General features: G+C 43.9%; 2 protein-coding genes across 3 annotated transcripts in view; both read left to right on the top strand.

Moving 5' to 3' along the window:
- The window catches only part of mtmr4 (myotubularin related protein 4), a 67,553-nt gene extending 57,304 nt beyond the window's left edge, over positions 1-10,249 (top strand). For both annotated transcript variants that reach the window (XM_080748587.1, XM_080748586.1), the window contains exons 12-19: positions 2,315-2,510; positions 2,687-2,872; positions 3,325-3,495; positions 4,493-4,647; positions 4,872-6,384; positions 6,591-6,701; positions 7,335-7,423; positions 8,189-10,249. In XM_080748587.1, coding sequence (XP_080604713.1) covers positions 2,315-2,510; positions 2,687-2,872; positions 3,325-3,495; positions 4,493-4,647; positions 4,872-6,384; positions 6,591-6,701; positions 7,335-7,423; positions 8,189-8,366 — 2,599 coding nt within the window. In that variant the 3' untranslated portion in view covers positions 8,367-10,249. The remainder of the gene's footprint in view (positions 1-2,314; positions 2,511-2,686; positions 2,873-3,324; positions 3,496-4,492; positions 4,648-4,871; positions 6,385-6,590; positions 6,702-7,334; positions 7,424-8,188) is intronic.
- ca4a (carbonic anhydrase IV a) lies at positions 9,484-19,539 on the top strand (the record flags this gene model as incomplete). Its single annotated transcript, XM_080749364.1, has 8 exons — positions 9,484-9,541; positions 16,053-16,097; positions 16,210-16,374; positions 16,477-16,622; positions 18,170-18,262; positions 18,375-18,441; positions 18,540-18,703; positions 19,360-19,539. The coding sequence occupies 8 exons, from the start codon at positions 9,484-9,486 to the stop codon at positions 19,537-19,539; spliced, it is 918 nt and encodes a 305-aa protein (XP_080605490.1).
- Positions 19,540-21,164: the final 1,625 nt, after the last annotated feature.

Below are 21,164 nucleotides of genomic sequence, written 5' to 3'. Positions count from 1 at the left end.
TGCGAGGCGTTGTGAGCATGTAGATCTACTATTTTCACATTAGAACCGTGTTATACAAAATGTAATGCCTCAACTCTTAGTGCTCGTCAGGGTGGGGGGGTCCCCAGTTAAAATATGTTTATTTTGGGGGTCGCGACCTGAAAAGGTTGAGAACCACTGATCTATAGTATATGGTGTGTCTATGCGTGCGTGTCAGTGAGCGTGATTGTGTCTGTATGTATACATGTAGACTTATTATAGTATTGTTAAAGTTGCTGCATACTTTTTATACTTTTTATACTTTTTTATACAACTGATGCACTGAGCCGCTATGCTGATTGTACCCTTGTCTTTTTCTGTACTGTCCTGTATGTGTTTGTCTTTGCTTCTGTGTGGCTTGTGAACAAGAATTCCAATGCATTTTAATGAAAATTTTAATGTAGATGGCGAAATAAACTTGAAACTTGAAACTATGTATTCTAATCCCAGCATGCCTTTGAGCATGGCATACAGCTGCAGAGCTGTCATGTCAGTTTTTTCTCTATATTTTGAAAGAGGTGTATACTGACGCAGGGTTATAGATAACGACCAGATACAGGCCAAGGGTGAATCGTTTCATAATCACTACCCAATCCTTGTTATTCACGTCCAGAGGTGGGTAGATTAGAGTCATCCAATTCAATTCAACTCAACATGAGTAGAGTAACACTTGAAACCCAGAGGCCGCTCAAGCACGCGGACAGAGTTTGTTCTGCTCCCATGTTAATGAATAGCCGGCTATACACAGACGCGTACGGACGCAGATTTATTTTACCGCTCTGCGCGCATTGTCATTGAAAGGCATTGACCAAACAGACCGCTGTGGCCAGGTTTGGCGAGAGAACAGTCATGCACAAACCTCTGTGCACAATAAAGAGCATCAGCAAGGCTTTTTTTCGTGGGTTCCCAGCATAAGGGTGTGTTCACAAAAAAATGAGCTATTCTAAGCTGCTTTATATTTTGACCTAAAACTCTTGAACCGTAGGTCATAAAATCAAAACATTTTTTTATCCTTGGCAATATAGGCCAGGCCCATTTCTCCAAAACTCACACAAACACGTGAGGTATGGGATTTCATCATGTTAGGGGTCAAGGCCACTTGGTTTTGTCAATATTTTTGAGCGGTGGTCACACCACTCCTATACGGAGCTGTGTGTGTATGCGTGTCTGTATGTGTGCGTGTCTGTATGTAGCTTGCAATACCTCTGCTGACCACATATACACACACGTTAATGGAGGGGTGCTGTTGTTCAGGCCACACTCACGCACGCACGCACACACACACACACACACACACACACACACACACACACACACACACACACACACACACACGCAGCCTCCACCGCTCAGTTCACACAGGTGTGATTTTAAGGAAGCAAAGTCCAAATGCCAGGGCAGGACAGATATCAAATTAAACAATGACTTAAACTTAAAGGTTATGGATGATTTCATGTTTAATACATAATACAGTATAACTATAACTCAGATATATAAATGAGCTGTTTATTTCCCAAATATGTTAATGTATATTTCCCATTTGCAAATTGCCAATATTTCTACAAACATTGGTCTCAATATTCGTCACTTTCAGCCCTGAGAAATACATTTTGCTCAGGACAATACAGATGAGACGATAGGTAAATACACACACTACAGTAAAAGATAATAAAAAAGAGTCACAGTAAAAGACAATCAAAAAGCGGTAACTATAATTCTAATGTTATAAAAGATGAAGGTTTTAAAAAAGAAACTAACTCAGGGGAGCAAGGATAGAAAAGGAAACATTCCGATTCCCGCGAAGCTGCTCTACCTCCTGAGCCACTGCTGTCCCCGGGTTCTGGGAGTTCTGTCTTTTAACTGTCACTGTTTTAAGTAGGGCTCACAATATTTATTTTTATTGTTAGATTAATTTTGATGGACATGCACGTGCAGTGATGGTTGTATAAATAAAAAAATAAAAAGATATATATATATATATATATATATATATATATATATAACTTTAATGCTATCAAAAAAGCATGTTGAAGTAAATTGGAGTTGCTGGACCCCTTAGCTGAAAATCTTTTTCTGCGTTTCTTCGTACAAATTATTCTGAAGTAAAAGTAAAAAGTATATTGCGTTAAAACTACTCTCTCTTAGTACAATATCTATAATATAATCTCCAAAAGGACTTAACTAAATGTAGCTTAATAACTGTACCATGTTACTACTCATCTCTGATAATGCCTCAGTTTTTGACTAGATTTGTTGAGTTCATGTTGTTTGTTTCCTCTTCTCTTCTGTTCTGTAGCTGGCTTTCGGCACTTGAGAGCACCCGCTGGCTGCAGCACCTGTCTGTCATGCTAAAAGCAGCCACTCTGGTCTGCTCGGCGGTGGAGAGGGATGGACGTCCAGTCTTGGTGCACTGTTCGGACGGGTGGGACCGCACCCCCCAGATTGTTGCTCTGGCCAAGATCCTGTTGGACCCTTTCTACAGGACATTAGAGGTCTGAAATGCAGTGCTCTAGATATACTGTCTTCATCCCACATGTCTCATGTTGCTCATTGTCTCAGATGCAGTTTGTTGTCTCATTGGGAGAATGTGGTCATGTAGGTTTAGCTTTCATGCATACCCCATGCATTGTAATGCATTTTCTCTAACATGAACTGCCCCCATACACAGGGTTTCCAGGTGCTAGTGGAGACGGAGTGGCTGGACTTTGGCCATAAGTTTGGGGATCGTTGTGGCCACCAGGAAAACGCAGACGACGTGAGTGAGCAGTGTCCCGTCTTCCTGCAGTGGCTGGACTGTGTCCACCAGTTGCTCAAACAGTTCCCCTGTCTCTTTGAGTTCAACGAGGCCTTCCTGGTAGGTGGCAAACCCACACAACCTGCACTATCTCTTAATAGTTGTTGTGTGCGTCTTTGTGTAAATTCAGCTGTATCTAATCTAATGAGGCATACATCATAAGCAGTGAAACAGAATGACACAATGCATGAATCCATTCTATGCATCCAAAGGAAACCCCCAAACAATGCATAATTAGTACAATAGACACTAATAATAACAATTAAAAAAGAGCATTTACATTTCATAATTAGCTAAAGGAAAGTGACCAGACACACTCTGGTCACTTTAACCTGTTCCTTAACTATACATTGGTTTATTGTTTGGTGACATTTGTTTGTTTGGTGACACTTGCTTTGGTAATGTAAACATACGTTTCCCATGCCAATAATGCCACTTTTATTTAATTGAATTGAATTGACAGAATGCCTTTGTAAAAGCCTGACTCCGTTATATCTTACTTTTTGGTACAGGTTAAATTGGTGCAGCACACATACTCGTGCCTTTATGGCACATTCCTGTGTAACAACGCTCGGGAGAGGGAGTCGCGGAACATCTACAAGCGCACCTGTTCTGTCTGGTCCCTGCTCCGTATGGGGAACAAGAACTTCCAGAACTTTCTCTACATCCCCAGTCATGACATGGTATTCATTTATTTTTTTATTTTTTTACCGTTGAGAGCACTATGACTATAACTACAATATAGTTTCTAAAACATCTCGAAAAAAAGTCAGTTGGACGCCAGTGTTTACACCACAACTATAACAAATGCAATTATGAACAATGAAGTTACCGTTATAATAGTGGCCCTTTAGTTACTGTTTATATTATGGTTGGCTCTTGTGTGTCCATCAGTTGTCATTTTCTCTACCGACATAGCTTGAACAAATTTGCGTTTCAGCATTCAGCACCCAAAGGTGGAATTTAAGGGTGATGAAGTAGACATAGACAAAACTCTGTTTTTAAGTCTAATCCCAAAACAAGCACATGATCACCTCATAATGGTGATCTTGTGCTTGTGCGTGTTATTAGGTTAGGTGTACCTGGTAGCTCAACCCCTAGTGCAGTGTTTCTCAAACTTTTACTTTTCAAGGTCTCCCCTTAACTCTGAACCAAATGGACCATAACTAACGGACGGGTCCATTTGGTTCCATTTGTATACTGTTAAGAGTTACAGACTTGTATGGGTCAATTTAGACCCCCATAAAGGAACCCACAAAGTCCCTGGATTGAGAAGCACTGTGCTAGTGCACTGACCACAGGTTCCGTGTGAGTTGCAAGGTCCCATCATCATTTCTAGTGTCTCCCCCCGCTCTCTGCACTCTCCTATCTGAATAAAAAAGGATATAATGCCCCAAATAATAAAGGTTAAGTTAAGACTGATTCTCTGTGTCTTGCACATGCAGTGTTGAAGCGTCATTGCCACCATGTCCTTTTGAGAACAATAGGATTATTTCTGATGTATACTAACTTATAAACTGTGTAAATATCATCTACTAGCTCACAATGCTTCGCAATGTGATGTATTGCTGGCTTAAAGATCTGATATTTTCAGTGTGTGACACCAGGGAGCGTGTGACTACTTATAAATCAGGCTTCATACTGACAAAAGCATGGGCCATCCTCCTGTTGTTGTGCCAGGTGCTGCAGCCAGTGTGCCACACACGGGCATTACAGCTATGGACAGCTGTCTACCTGCCCACCTCCTCTCCGTGCACAGCCATAGACGACGCCATGGAGCTCTACCTCTCCCCCGGCACTGCAGGAGACGAACTCACCTCCCGTTCCCTAGACAGGTATGTTTATGTGCCACTACATTTATTTACTTACTGTCTAGACATCTCTTTCTAAACGTCAGGCTGCGACAAAGCAGACATTTTCTTTAATCCAATGGGGATTACCGAGTCTGTATTTGTGTTGCTAAAATCCATACTGCCCTCTAGTGGAGTGAATTCAAGATTACACCATTGCATTCACAGAAGACAGTAATGAATCTGCCTTGTGTCTTTCTAACATCCAGACTTCCTAAGACTCGCTCCATGGACAACCTGCTGTCGGCTTGTGAGAACGGGGTGCACCTCACACGTACGTCCAGCGACCCCAACCTCAACAAGCACTGCCAGGAGGGTCATCCTGCCTTGGAGCCCGCGGCTGTCATGGGAGGAGCTTCTCCTAACAGACCTGAGAGGGGTCTAAGCCCCGATACCGGATCGGACAGCGAAGACTCCGAGGTGGAACCTGTAATTCATAGCCCCGCCACGTGCACAGAGTTTGAGTTGAGAGAGGAGAGATGCCTCACCACACAGCCCTTACCATCCCTGCCCCTTCCCCCTGTCCCACTGAATAAGGACCTTGCCATCCCTCTCCCCTTCCCCATGCCTATCCTCCATCAGGCCTTGCCTCAGATCACCAGCCCTACACTCCCACCACCTCCCATTCTGCAGGAGACTGAGAGCCCCTCCAGCACTGTGGAGGCTGCTGCCACGCCCACACATCAGTCAGAGGCATGCTTACCTCTCCCATGCAACAGCACTCCACCCGCAGCCAGTCAGAGTAGACTCCTGAATGGCCACGCCAATGTTCCGGCAAACGGTCTCCCCGCATCTGCAGAGCTGCTTGCTCTCAAGCAACTGACCCCGCTGCTCCCCATGGAGGAATCAACAGAGACACTCACAGAGGAGGAAGAGCTCCACCTGGCTCCGCCTATCGGTAGGAGGAAAGGTCAGAGCCTGACAGAGTCCCAGGACATAGAGATCATGGAAAATCCTGAACCCTGTACTCCACCACAGAAGGAGAGAGAAGATATGAAACCAGATGCTGTGAAGGGCAGAGAGTGGGAGCCTGAGAAACTTGCAGTGGCAGTGGCAGCGCCCTCTGTTGACTGCACTCAGACAGCAGCAGCAGCGGCGCGCCATCTGATCTCCCAGAGCCAGCTCACTGATTTGTCCCTGCTGAGCTCCAACTGGGAGAGCGTCCAGGGCTTGGTCCAATCTGCCTGCAACAGCGCCAGCCACTCGGGCCTCTGCCGCGCCCTACAGCCCGCCACCTGCCAAAGCCGCCGTCTGGCCAGCAAGCTGCTCCGTGCCCAGGCCCTGGCCATCCCCAACAGCAGTCAACAGTGCTGTCGTAAGGAGGACCTACGCAGGCCCAGCAGCCCCACTGTGCACTCTGCGTGGTTGTCTGCGGTCAAGAGCGTGGGCTACAACGCCCTCTGCGGACCCACCGCCTCCAGCGGCTACTCCTTGTTGGCCGGCCACCAGCAGCTGCTGCCAGCAGCAGCATCCTACCTCTCCTACTCCTCGCCCTCCTCCATCTCTCCTCCGCCGCCGCAGGCTCCCGCCTACCTGGACGATGACGGGCTGCCGGTGCCCATGGACGCGGTGCAGCAGCGGCTACGGCAGATCGAGGCGGGCTACAAGCAGGAGGTGGAGGTGCTGCGGCAGCAGGTGCGGCAGCTGCAGATGAGGCTGGAGAACCAGCGGCAGTATGGAACCCCTCCCTCCGAGCCAGACGTCGACTACGAGGATGACATTGTGAGTGTCGCGCTGTCTCTGTCTTTTCCGTCTTTGTTGACACTGAGTTTCGGTGTCTTAAATGGCAGCTAAATGCTAGATAAGATGTCTTCTCGCATACTGGCTGCTGTGAGTCATATAACCTCTTGATAATCCTTGACAATCTTGCCTCAATCTCTCTCATCCCGTCTCCCTGCTTGACCTTCATCTCTGTCTCTGTGTTCCAGACATGTCTGAGGGAGTCGGACAACAGCAATGAGGAGGACTCCCTGTCCACGCACAGTGAGGATCGTTTCTCTGAGGGGAGCTGGGACAGGGTGGAGCGTAAGGACATGGAGGTAGGAATCCTTCACAGCTTCCATGATGGCTCTCGTAAAGCAGTGGTTCTCAATCTTCAGGCCGCGACCCCCAAAATAATCATATTTGAACTGGGGACCCCTCCCACCCTGACGAGCACTACGAGTTGAGGCATTACATTTTGTTCTATTGTGAAAATAGCAGATCTACGTGCTCACAACGCCTCGCTTTGCGTCCATGTAGATCGGCCATTTTCACAATTTCTGCCTCTAATATTTGACAAATTTTGGTCAATGTTTAATTTGTCATTTTAGAGGTATTAAAAATTCCTTAAATTGTCACTTTATGTTTTAGAAATGTGCAGATACCCTTTATGCACTTAAACTTCATGTTGGTTTGTTTACATTTGAGTGAGAAAACAATGTTGCACATTATGTTCTGGGGACCCCCCAAAATAATTTGGGGACCCACCTGGGGGTCCCGACCCACAGGTTGAGAACCACTGTTGTAAAGCGTCACAGCTCACCGTCCTGACTGGAATCCTAGCACCGCACACTGTTTAATGCGCGTGTGTGTGTGTGTGTGTGTGTGTGTGTGTGTGTGTGTGTGTGTGTGTGTGTGTGTGTGTGTGTGTGTGTGTGTGTGTGTGTGCGTGCGCGTGTGCGCGTGCACAGGTGACAAGGTGGGTGCCCGACCACATGGCCTCGCATTGTTTCAACTGTGATAGTGAGTTCTGGATGGCAAAGAGACGTCATCACTGCAGGTGAGTCCTGTACAAGGTTTACACTCAGATCTGAGAAAACATAATAAACACCGGACAAGACTGCACATCATTGCGACAAGGATGAGTGTAGGATGTTAATCAAGCTTTAAGAGTGTGTGTGTGTGTGTGTGTGTGTGTGTGTGTGTGTGTGTGTGTGTGTGTGTGTGTGTGTGTGTGTGTGTGTGTGTGTGTGTGTGTGTGTGTGTGTGTGTGTGTGTGTGTGTGTGGGGGGCTCGGGTGGTGCAGTAGTTAAGTATATGCCCACCACCGCGGAGTCTAGGGGTTCAAATCTACCGCGGTTATCCGGCTATGCGAGTGTCTATAGACCGCCACTGGCTGTTGTTTACAACGCGGCAATGGCATCGGCGCTCTCTACAGGGGAGCGCTCAGGAAAATGGTCTATATATGAACACATTATATCTTCCCATTTTGCTGTTGTCTTCTGTATTGGGGTCTCTTACCGAACTCATTCTAAATACTTTTCTCTCATCTTGTCTCTTTGGAAGTCGTTTGAAAGCAGTTGTACAGCACTTAACAGATTACACACCCCAACCTCCGTATAGGTTTCACATTCATACCACCAAGCCTGAATGTGATTGTTTTTGTCGTACAGTGTGAATGGCTATTTTTGATCGACTCAATAGCCCAATCTGACCATCTGTCAATCAAAAAGACACGGTTGCCCACCTCTGGCCTAAAGTACTAACTTGAAGAAAGAATTTACCACACCAAAACCTAAACACTTGCACTTTATTTACTAAACAGGAACTGTGGCAACGTGTTCTGTAAAGACTGCTGTCACCTGAAGCTGCCCATCCCGGACCAGCAGCTGTACGATGAGGTGCTGGTGTGCAACACCTGCCATGACCTGCTGCTGGAGTGCCGCACGCGTGAGATCCGCAGCCAGCAGCTCAAGAAGCCAATCGCCACGGCCTCCAGCTGAGAGAGCTGCCTTGTAGCACGGTGAGCAACCTCTGCTCAGTCCAGGTCCTCCGACGGAAAGCCTGATGTCCTGATGCTTCGGACAGATGAGCCGAGAGCCCGACACCAAAATCCCCTCAACCCCTTCCCGCACCTCCCCTCTCCTCCCCCACGACTCCTGAAAGCTGCTGTGTTGTTGGCTGTGGCTGAAGATGAAGGAAGCAACAGTTACTGTTTGAGAGGCCCGATTCAGGACTGAACGATGCACTGAGACACGGACACACGGACTGGTTGGCCAAGGACAGGAGCAAGGGGGAGTGTCAGTAGACTGAGAGACTTAAGGTGAAGTTGTGGCTGCAAGGGGAGGTCTTTCTCACTCGATGAACCCCACCTTTACAGTCAAAGACGTTTTCAGCCTGGGGTGCTGCAGCGTCCTGCTGCTCCCCCGCAACCCCCTCGATCCCTGGGGCTTTTGTCCTCCAGTTGGTGCCCTGTCCTAGACACCACCTTCATGCACCCACCAACCCCACAGAGAGTGGACTACATCACTACTACGTCACTTAACTTTCCTACGAAACACACACATACATCCCTTAAAATAGACACTGTCTGTCTCTCTCTCTCTCTCTCACACACACACCAGAGGACAATCTGCCACCCTCCCACATGTTGGGGAATCTGAAGCCTTTTCACTGGTCGACTGGAGGCTTTCAACTTTAAGAGAAACAAGTTGCTGCTACAGTATTTAAAAGTCTAATTTTGTATTCTTATTTTGTGCACTACAAGCTATTGTGTGTTTGAAAGAATCTGAGACCAAACTTGAGCAAAAGGGATAAATCTGCTGTTTACTTTGCTGTTGCATCTCTTTCTTGGAGCCTGAATGTAATGTTGTGATGGGTAACTGGAACGAGTGGTGTTTTGTTTATGTGCATTCGGTGGGTTGTCTTACTTGTCCATTACTGCGATGTGTTTTCAAAGTTATACACAGTCAACGTGGTTCTGTCTTTAACAATGCTTTGTCTCCCCCCGCCCCCAACCCTAGTGTAACATTGTTGCAGCATAAGACATTTCTCGAGGCATCTGTATGAGACAGAGGCTGATAAAAGTTGAACGCTTGTCAGGTATGCCGCCGATGTGCTATGGAATTAGAAGAGATGAAGCAACACGGCATTATAGAACCAGGAACGTCGTTGCCAGGTTACCAGGTATGTGCATCATCCTCTGACTTGAAATGAGGATTGATTAAAGTACTGTGTTCTATGACGGTATCTAATATCATTGCTTTTCAGAGAGAATGTTTGAGAAATTAGTGACGTTACGTCCATGTACAATCCTGCATAACTAAGTGACTGGCAGTAATGGTACCTAAAAGGAACCACTCCTGGGAAAGGACTGAACAAAATAACTTGGAATATGTTTATTTTCCTCCTTAGAGGAGTTAGGCCATGGTCCCTATAAATTGTTCTATTGCGAAAGATCTGTGTTTGTGTCTAATGGTTGTTCCTTGAGACAATAGTGCCATATTTATTTCTTGTTTTCTTTTTTTTAAGCCTTTTATTTTCATATAAATGGCAGCAGGTTTCTAATTGGACATGTCTTTGTATGTTTAATGGTACAGATATACTAGCTGCTTAATAACACATGGATGACTAAACATCAACAGGAACTGTTCTGTTTGATAAAGAGGCTAATGTTTCCAATGGATGATCAGATATTGTCACTGAATTAGTTAACCTGTATGGTTATCCATTACCTAATATTTGGGGTCTTTCACACGGTGTTCATGAAGTCGATCTTTTAAGAGGAACCCAGAAATGTAATATACATACTTATCTGACCTGTACTAGTGGCTAAAACCTGTCACTTAGTGAATAACTTGTAAAGAAATGCACTGTAAAAGTTAAATCCCATGGGTTGAAATAAAGATTATATCATGAATTTGCTGCTGCGCTACTTGTATGTACCTTGAATTAATTATCATTGGTTTCTTTCCAGATGTCCACTAGATGGTGTTATTTCACCATTCTAAACTCAGGCAGACAGGATCCTGTTGTGTTGCTCAACTTCATATCAAGAGAACAATGCATACTTTTCAGTGATCTCAAATGTTTTCATTTCAAGGACCCCCAGTTTGATATGAATCAGGCCACAGACCCCCATTCGATATAATATCTCTTGACCCCAATCTATGCTGTAAAATCCTCAGTATTAATTTAACTCTGTGTACATTGCACACACTGAGTTAACAGGTCTGTATTTGGTTCCCAACTATCAGCCATTTAGCTGTGGACTCCCTGCAACCCCCTCAAGGACCCCTGGGGGTCCCCAGACCCCACTTTGAGAACCACTTGATTATATGACATAATCACTTTATTCACAATTTCAGAGAAGAGCACAAAAAGACTAACCTGTCAAAGAATATGGTGGTGGGGTGGGGGGATTTCACACTGATCTTAATTCTTGATCTTCCTATGTGTTTTTGTTACATAATGTTGACAAGACGTTCAATAAAACATCTATGCTGTAGTAGTAGGAGAGAGGAGTTTATGGAATTAATAACCAAATACCTTTTTTGTCTCATTCCTGACAGGTCTGATGATTAAAGTTCCTCCCTTACTAATAAACACAGCTTTCCCATGCCTGCTGCAGGAAAGAGTAAAAAGTAGAATGTTGCATAATGGGCCAATATATTAGATTGTCAAGTCACGACTGGTGAGTGACACTGTTGTGCTACAATTTCTGCAAATCAATTTACTGGATAGGTTTTTGACCTCAAAAGTCCAATGCAACTTGATTCGTGTTTGTATGAGGGCTCTTCCAAGTGTCCTTCACTCAAATGATCAATAATTCAAGAAAATCCTTGGATTCAACCGGTAAAAATAAACCCTGAGAGGTTTTGAAAATGGGACAGAAGCGATTTTTCTAAACTTTTACAGAGCATGTAGTCTTGCTACAGTGAGTTGCTAGGTTGAAAAATATGAATTTTATATTGATACTCTCCCAGGTGTGCTCTAGTCTATAGCCTACTGGACAAAGTGGACAGCAAGTTGATGGTTCGAGAAGGAGGGTGAATGATGAATCTATCAACAATCCTTTCTTTGAAGAGGCAACTATACCACATGGACACCAACCGCTGCCAGATATCTCTCATTCTCAATACCCAATCCTTTAGTGGCCACCACTACCACCACTGATCATGGGTAGGCTACTGGGCTACCTGGTTCTGAAGTCAGCCACACACAAATTATACTCTGAAATGTGAAAAAAGCACCATTTGCTTTAATTTGCTATACATTCACATTTCACACAGCCCAATGAGGATTAATTTCATTTATTCATGTAGATATAGACACATTTGTCACTGTAAAAAAAAATGACTCTTGCATGTCATAAAAGGACTTGATGAAATTAGCATACAGTATTTAGGAGCAATCTCATCATACCTCATAATATCAATGGAGATGTGTATCACAGGTAGATTAATGCCCACAGGGGAGGGGCCACCACGTTTCCTGTCGACAGTGGTGATAGATAAATATAAGACCCCCTGGAAGAATGCGATCACAAAAAACAAGTCATTGTGTTGCCCTCCCATGGTCGAGTAGGAGACGGTCCAGAATGCAGCATCTTACTGTGTTATCCTTTATCCTGGCATCCCTTTTCACGATCTGCACAGGATCAGGTGGTGAGTAGCTACTTCCATAAAATATTATTGTTATGGGTAATTGTTAAATATGCTAGAACCGAATCGGAAGAATCGACACAGTAGTCTATATTGATTAAACAATCAACAATGTATTGCCTAACTTTGTCAATGTTGTGGATTTTTTTTATTGTGTAGGCTACTTACTTGTAAACCATGTGCTGTGGAATTATCTGTAGGCATTTGAAATCTAAAATGCACAGATTTGATTCATTTTCTCAGTTGCCGCCCCAAACTGTAGAAGAACAGTGTCAATTATAGGATACTAATTATTATCTCAACGAAAAAGTTACAGCTTTCAAAGTGTCATCAAAAACGTCGGAACGTCGAAAAAAATAACAATTACACACAAAAGAAGTAGGCTAATTAATATTGTGAATCTGCCCAGGGCATATGCAGGCAAATAATTTCCTTCGTGAAGGTGATGCGCTTAAAATAGCTCCCCAAAACACACGCGTAAAGAAGCTACCCATTACCCAACAACGCACCTGCCTTGTCCATCACGCACATTTGACACCGTCCGCGCGTTCGTCAACCAGCGTCATTCACATCATCGCCAATGCCTTCACCTTTTACTGACCGGTGATTCCGCTCTTCAAGGACATCATAATATGAATATCATCATCATGTCAACAAGACAAACTACGAAAGACGCGTCAGCTAGAAGAAAGATAACTTCAATCTGTCCAGTAATAGGCTTTCATATAATAGTAATTACAAAAAAGGTGAGTCAGATTGCAGAGGGTTTTTGTAGAGTGTCATATACCTCTGTTAATGCAACACGGCTCCATTCATTCTTTTCCGTGCACCTGTTATATGCACCATGCCACCATCAGCCAATGAGGGAGTCGTGCGCACTGTGTAGCCTACTGCGTACTGCCGCAGAGAGACGCACCAAGCATGAAGAAAGGAGCAGCGCTTGGAAAGGCAGTTTGCGACACACAGTAATAAATACTCAATCGCAGTGGTGGAAAAAGTACTCAAATGTTTTACAAGTATCAATCCTGCAATATAGAAATAAGTCCGGAATTCAAACGTATAGGCCTACAGGCCACATATTGAGTAAAAGTACGAAAGTATTGGCATCAAAATGTACTTAAAGTACCGAAAGTAAAAGTAGGCTACTCAGTACAAATTGTCCCATTTCAGGTTTATAAATATAGGCCTATATACATGCATCGACGCATTGTAGAAATGTAACCAAATGGACCCGTTAACGTCCACTTGGTTATATCTCTCTGAAAGTGTAACTTCACTTGTAGCCTAGTGGAGGGCTTACTAGTAGGCATACAGTTCAAAAGACAAGGATAGTCGACGTTTCAGTGCAAAGCCCATACGTTTGGTGAAATGGTAAATGTAACAGGTGCATGTTTAAATGTAGCAGGCAGCATCAATAGGCATATAGGGTTGGATAAAAATACTTTTAAATGTAGTCAGTTAATGAATATAAATTACATGAATTTCATTCACACAGAGACACACCCCTACTTTTTAAGCTACACCGGCTATTTCTGTCTTGCCGTCATACCATCCATATACGTGCCGGCCCCGGGGTATCAGAAGAAGATTAGATAATTTACTATTGGGATTTGGGACAGCAGGGGTCTGTATTGAGAAAGGGAGTCCAGGCTGTCCTGCTGATGATCTGTCATGGGTGGGGATTGACATTTACCATATTGTGAGAACTGAGAAATGTTGCCGTTGCGCCCACGAGATCCACACGCCGAATAGTTTTATTTTATTTTTTATTTTATTTATCTCATTATTAGGCATATAATTTAAACAACTGATTACATACTGAATTGATTACATCTGCTTACAATGCATTTGCATCCACCACAAACCGTTATTAATATGATGATGATGCCAAATTCTGTGTTATGACAGACTGGCTGCAAGAGGATGGATTGACAGCTTATGTTATGCGCGCATTGCCGCGCAACGTGAGCTCTGCCACTGTGTAGCCAACAGTTTGTCTGAGAGCCAGACCGCACGCACACACAATCTTCAAGATCTCACTCCATGTCTTTGTTTATCACAGCTCAGTATCCCCATTCTCTCACGTCACGCGCAGACAAACCTATTTATTTTTCTTTCATTGCCTTTTGTTTCTTTTTGACAGTTTCCTATTTCGCCACTGCTCCAACTTTATTCCCTTGAGAGCGTGTTGAGTAGCAATTGAAAGCCATTGTTCCCGATACTAATCGACTCCGTTTTGACAAAAGATCAAAGCGTATGGTGGCGAGGCAAGGAATTAATTAATTATAACGTTAGACTGAAGAATGGAGATTGACTTGCTTTATTGACTTTCATTAAAGTACTATAGGTTAAGCACTGTTTCCCAAGAGAGTCGCGAGACTCGCGACCCATTAACATTTTCAAACAAACAAACGCATCTACGAAATTCCATAAATAGAATATTGTAATACCTAATTCAAGAGTGGTGAAAATATTTTCACTAGTTTGAGTCCCCGGCAAATGTCTAATTTCTCTTTTGGGTCTCAAGCTAAAACGTTTGGGAACCACTGGGTTATAGGGATACATTTCATAAAAACAAACAACACACAAAACAAATCTAATGTGAATCTCATCTGCAAGGTCATTAAATAAGATCATCTCCTGTTATGGTTTCCAGGCAGGTGGTGAAATTGAAAAAAGAGTAAAATCAAATTGTACAGATGAACAAATCAGTTTCATTTCTCTAAACAGTATATTGAAATGTTAGTGAGATTTATTTTGTGTCTCCTCGCTGTTTGTGAGCTATCACCTGCTGATACAGCCCCATACCATACATGCTGGTTACTGGAAGAAATTCAAAAATGTGTTTCTGTTTATTAATTGAGAACAATATAATGAATCTGATCCCACCCAAATGAATGCCCCCTGCTCATGTGTGTATTTTCAATAGCCATTATCATGCTAGTACAGGAGGAAATGGCCTGGCAATGAGGCGAAGAACCCATACATTTAAATCCAATTCACTCTGCTTCCTGCACAGGCGGGGAGGAGGAGACTTTGAAGTCCTCCTCATACAATTCTAATAACAGAGCTGGGAGACCCTCCCCATATTTTTTCAATGGCATGGAGTGTTTTTCATAAATATTTGATTTGTGAGATTGCAGTAGATATTTGTCTCAAGGTATGTGGTAGAACATGCAACCCCATTGTGAAATATTAATAACCCCTCAAAGAAACATGTGAGAATGGGGGTCTGTGTTTATTCTAGCACGGAAAAATAAAGCCCAAAAAAAGCTCAAACTCGTGTTTCTTTGTGCCCTTGGACAATAAGAAGACAATTCTGTGCGTGTATGACCGGGAATAACCGTTGACTTAAACAAATACTTGAACAATTCATTGTTTTCAAAAATAAACTATTGATAACAGAGAAGAATTAATAAGTATACAACTGAACTCTGTCTGGCAGTTTGCCAGAAAATATGCTAGGCCAGAAACATCCTTCCAATTCTTACAACATTCTGAGGCGTGTTGAGGTTACTGCAAGTGCTAATAATGCAGTGGGCTAACCAATAAATCCCAGCATCGGCCCATTCTGGGGGGAATATAAGCTCACAGCGCACAAAAAACAGTTAAGGTCCGTTTTATGAAGAATAAAGTGGTTAAGAATGATACATATTGAATGTTTTGTGTTGTTCTGAGCTCAGCACTGGCAGGTCAATCTTCAATGGAGACTCTCTCTCTCTCTCTCTCTCTCTCTCTCTCTTGCTCTCGCTGTGTCTCTCGCTCTCTCTTGCCTCCAGCACCTCCCTGTGTGTGTGTGTGTGTGTGTGTGTGTGTGTGTGTGTGTGTGTGTGTGTGTGTGTGTGTGTGTGTGTGTGTGTGTGTGCGTGCGCGCGTGTGCGCGTGTGTGTGTTTGTTTGTGCACACATGCATTTGTATACTGTATGTGTATCAGTATAGCTTTGCATTTTAGCCCTAACCCATTGCACTTATGGAAAACAGCTTCATTGATATATCCCAACATATGTGTTGCTCTTTCTCTTTTAGATTGGTGCTACCAGTCCCAGTTCAGCTGTCAACATGAATGCAACGGTAAGTTTATCAAACAAGAACTATAGTGAGGAAATGGTCAAATCTCTGCTAAGAAGATAACAGAAAAGTCCAGTCTAGTGATGAATGTGGTATTCTCTTGGCTGTTCTCTAGGACCAGACAAGTGGGACCATGCCAATTCGCAATGTAGCGGAAGGTCCCAGTCCCCAATCAATATCATCCACAGGAAGACTGAAAGAGATGAGCGTCTGGTTCCTTTCAAGTTCAGCAGCTACCAGCACAACTTCAAAAGCCTCATCAAGAACAATGGCCACTCCGGTACGCTTCTACTCAAACGAGAACGTTTATAATAAACACACCTACATACATCAACATCCGCTGGGCGGTTGATCATTTCATGTCTGATCTTCCCACTTCCAGTACAAGTTGGAGTTCCGCACCTGGCCACCATCGAAGCAGGAAACCTGGGGACGAAGTACAAGGCTGTGCAGTTCCACTTGCACTGGGGGGTGGATGGAGGGCCTGGCTCTGAACACACCGTGGATGGGGAGCAGTTCCCCATGGAGGTAAATTATAAGATCAAAGCCAATATAGCCTTAGTTTAACCTGGGCAAATATTACAAGTATGTCCAAAGTTCAAGAAGATTTCTTGCAAATAAACACTCTCTCTGCATATAGCCCCTGTGTTGAAAACTGTTGTGAACAATGCTGCAGATCTCTAGATCGACCTCACACTCCCTCAGGTTTTCCTCAGTGATACGAGTGTGGTCGGATGCTTCTCGGGATACGCAAAGGGGCCGATATACATGCACACAACACACAAATTGTACACTCCTACAATAAAGTACACAAATCTTTGTGTGTGATATAACACCAACCTCAAACTCGCGGTGTGTTTGACCGAGTTTCCGCGAGAGAGCACTGCAGAGCCCGGTGTGATGTTGATCAGATCAGTGGTTGTCCAGAACCGCCTTGACCGACTGTAATTACATCGTTCCCGAGTAGTAGTAAAAACAATGGGGTAGAGGTGTTGTCATCAAGACCTGGCCCCAGCATCTGGTAATGTAATGTATTCTGACCTGATCTTGCCGTCAGTTTTGGCCAGACATTTTCTGACGTTGGCTGAACGAGGGCTGAGGTCCAAGGCAATATGAGGAAGACAACTGCCCACTTATCTCTCTGATGCCATGCAAGAGCTGATCCCAGAATCTTTGGGCTATCATTGATGTTAATAAACAATTACAGGAAATTCAGCCTCACGTCAGCAGCATGGGCACTGTATCCACACAGCAGCCCCTGTGGTATAGGGTAGTAATGCTTTCCACTTGCCCTGCTTTCAACTTTTATGACCACCATCTAGTTATGACGTGTCTTTGATTATGATTTATAGTTCCGCTCTACAGCTCCAACACAATACCCAGTAACCACAATCGTACTTTAAATGACCCCATCCCGCGGTGTGCGTATCTGTCCCTCGCACATCCCGAGAACCGATTGCCCACTTGACTTCAAACTTGGCGTGCCTATCGCAAGGACCCGAGGTATTGAGGTGTCCGGTGTGAAGTCGGTTGTCCAGAAACCACATTTTAGACCAGTGGTTCTCAAAGTGGATTTCAGGGACTCTCTAGGTTCCTTTATGGAGGTCTAAATTGACTCTTACAAGCCTGTAACTTTGACAGTGTACAAATGGAACCAAAAGTTTGAGAACAACAGACAATGTAGTGTCTGCCTGTGTGACGTCCATAATCGGAGATCCCTGATGGCTCATCATCAATATATGTCCATATGTCCAATCCATGGGTTGGATCAGCAGGTGCTGATCCGACCAACTTCACGCCGGGCTCCGCACTACCTCGGGTCCTCCACACAAAGCACAATCACACTCAAACGCATACACACATGAAATTAAATGAAATTGTTACAAAATAACAAATCCTTCAGATTTATATAATTTATGCTTGCACCTCTGCGTCTGTTATTGCTACATCACAATACTGTACGTAAATTATCACTGAGGATTTTATTGTGTATTGTTGTAGATTCCTATGGTGCCTTTGATGATACCTTGGCAATAATGGTAGCATTAGTAATGTTGTGTTGATTGTCTCCGCAGCTGCATATTGTGCACATGAAAAATGACTACACAGACATTACAAAAGCACTATTAGACCCAGAGGGAATTGCAGTCCTTGGGTTCTTCTATGAGGTAAATAATATATATTATACAGTGTAAGAATTCATTATAATTCTAAAATATATATTTTTATTCCCTTCAGAAATCAATCAATCACTCAAATGTGTCACTTTCCTGCTTTCAGGAGTCCAGCAGCGCCAACCGAAAATATGAGCCAATAATCAATGCCCTGAAAGCCATCAAAACAACAGGTCAGTCGTTTTTGCAACTGTAGATATTCAGTACAGCGAATGACAAGATTATCTGGATAACAATGGCTAAAAATGTTTTTGGCTTTCTTTGTATTTAGGCAGCAACGTGTCGTTGTCACAAATCTCCCTGGAGCAGCTGATCCCATCTGAGCAAAGCCTGACTAACTACTACCGCTACAAGGGTTCCCTGACCACCCCAGGGTGCAACGAGGCCGTCGTTTGGACGGTGTTTGAGAAGCCCATCCCCTTGAGCAAGACACAGGTTAGATTGCAATACCATGCAGGGGCGTCACATGGGGTAGGAAAGTGGGACTGAGTTACCAGGGCCCAAGGTGGAGGTAACTGAAAAGTCGTGAAAATGTGCGCAAATCTTTGAATATATGTATTCAAAGTTTGCTTCTGGGGGCTCCCTGGAACTAAATATTTTGAGATGGGGGGTCCTTCACATGAAAAGGTTTGAGCATCGCTGACATGGAAACATAGGTGTCTTGGCACACATTTCGGTGCCGCGCTGTGAGCTTGTATATCTGCTATTTTTCCAATAGTTAACATTCATGGGGGGCCCGCAGTGAATCCTTGTACCCAGGGCCCAGAATTTGTTGTGACGCCCCTGATACCATGAATTTTGGTTTCTGTGCTCTTGATCAATTCTCCTTTTATTACATACTGTATCTGTCCTGTGTTTCATACAGTGGTACTGCCATGACTACTGAATATCCCTCTTGAAATCTATCTACAGTATCTACTGTATAAACATTGACATTTGTATAAAGATAAAATAAATAAACTACACCTAAAGAACACCAAAACTACCAACTTATGTACAGTTCCAGACTATACAGCATTGTGTTGCAGAGCCTATACTGCCATAGTCAAATGATTGAAAATCATTTGTGTGTTGTTTGTGCTTCTTCCCAGCTGAAGGCATTCTCTGACCTCCAGTTCCACAGCGGTAAGAGCATGGCGGGGACATTCCGACCAGTGCAGCCCTTGAATGGTCGTATGGTGTATCGGTCAGGGGGGCCTGTACTCATGGCTAGTGCAGCCCTACTCCTGGCCTCTGTGACCATGGCCTTGGGTCTACCTCAGTACAACTAGAGGAAAATACCCCACGCGACATCTACAGTATGAACACAATAAGCTCTCAGCAACATATCTGTCTGTAACATATTTGTAGCATGGTAGCCAAGATTATTATCTAGATAAGAATAAACATGATCAAATAAGAATTATGTTAAATAGGAGGCAGTCTTGGTCATGGAGACTATTATTTTCACAGTTCAACAGTGTTAATGGCCCAGTGCTATTCCCTTATGTCACAAATGACAAAGGCATTCATTGAATACCTTATGAAAGATGCCATAAGGGTGAATTCAGCTGTCATGCATGTGTAATGAAGCTGCTTTTAAAAAAAATCTTATCCAAGCATTATAAATGTGCCATAGCCTAAGTCAGGCTGTTACCAGCAGGTGCTCATACACAAACAACTGACTAACAACATTAGTCCAAACACAGCATGGCACCTTCTGCCAATATCCCGACCTTTGACAATATCCGCCTAAACACCAGCATTCCCATTATAGTACAGCACGTGGCCTGATAAACTTTACACCTCCTCCTCCTTGTCCAATGTCGGTTAAATTTAGGTTCTGCTAATATGAATATAAGTGGTGGTATTCGGGTTACGTCTGCTCAGAGCACAGATGACGGGGCCACGACCCCGCATGTGCTGTGTTGCTCTGACGGAACATGTGAATGGCATGTGGCTATTAATAGAAGAACTGTGTCATAAATAAGCTGCGTTCAAAGCCAACCATCAAGGGGTGTCCAGTTTGTTTCTAAGTAGCCAAGACCAGGAACACTCAGTGCCTACTGTCAGCTGAGTGTTTTTGGACATTGGCCATGGCGAGGCCCTCCTTTCCCAAAACGTATTCCAATAGCATATACTAGCCTAGGTATCAGGCTGATCCATGATGAACATGACATTTGTCCATATTTACAACACAGACATATTGTTCTTACTTCATGCACGGAGTGATTATGAAGTAACTGCAAACTGGCCAGCGTGTGACTATATAACAAATGCTGTTCTGAGAGAGGTTTTAAACTTCCCATCTTCTGGTGCCAAACCCCACACAAGTTACAAGAGGATGACTATGATGAAGACGCAGAGATGGACTGTGGGGTTCTTATACAGAAGCTCCTGTCCATCCTGCTCTGACAGCAAGTCATGAAAGGAGTGATGCGAGGCTGGAGCATGAGATTGAGGACATGTTGTGCTTTTCTTTTTATATTCTAACTTCTGTAAGAAAGTGTAACTGCTCTAAACACAGTGCTTACAAAGAGTACTTGACACACACACACACACACACACACACACACACACACACACACACACACACACACACACACACACACACACACACACACACACACACACACACACACACACACACACACACACACACAGCTAGAGTGTGACTCGCCTCTCTCATTCTGACCTGTGAAGTTCTCTGTGCTTATCTGAAAAACATGTGACTTGTGTTCATGGCTTGCATTGCCAGGGTCTCGGATGCACTGAATGTTATCAACTGTGAATTACACCCGATTGAGTTGTCCTCCATTTATTCAGAGGGCTTGTTACGTATTCAAACCAGAGATCGGTGCAATTCTCTTGTGAGAATGATTTATTGTGATTGCTGGACGGAATATGTATATTTTCC

The sequence above is a fragment of the Nannobrachium achirus genome, assembly GCF_963921795.1.
Source record: "Nannobrachium achirus genome assembly, chromosome: 19".
Lineage (NCBI taxonomy): Eukaryota > Metazoa > Chordata > Actinopteri > Myctophiformes > Myctophidae > Nannobrachium > Nannobrachium achirus.
This window is presented reverse-complemented; position numbering and strand designations above follow the sequence as displayed.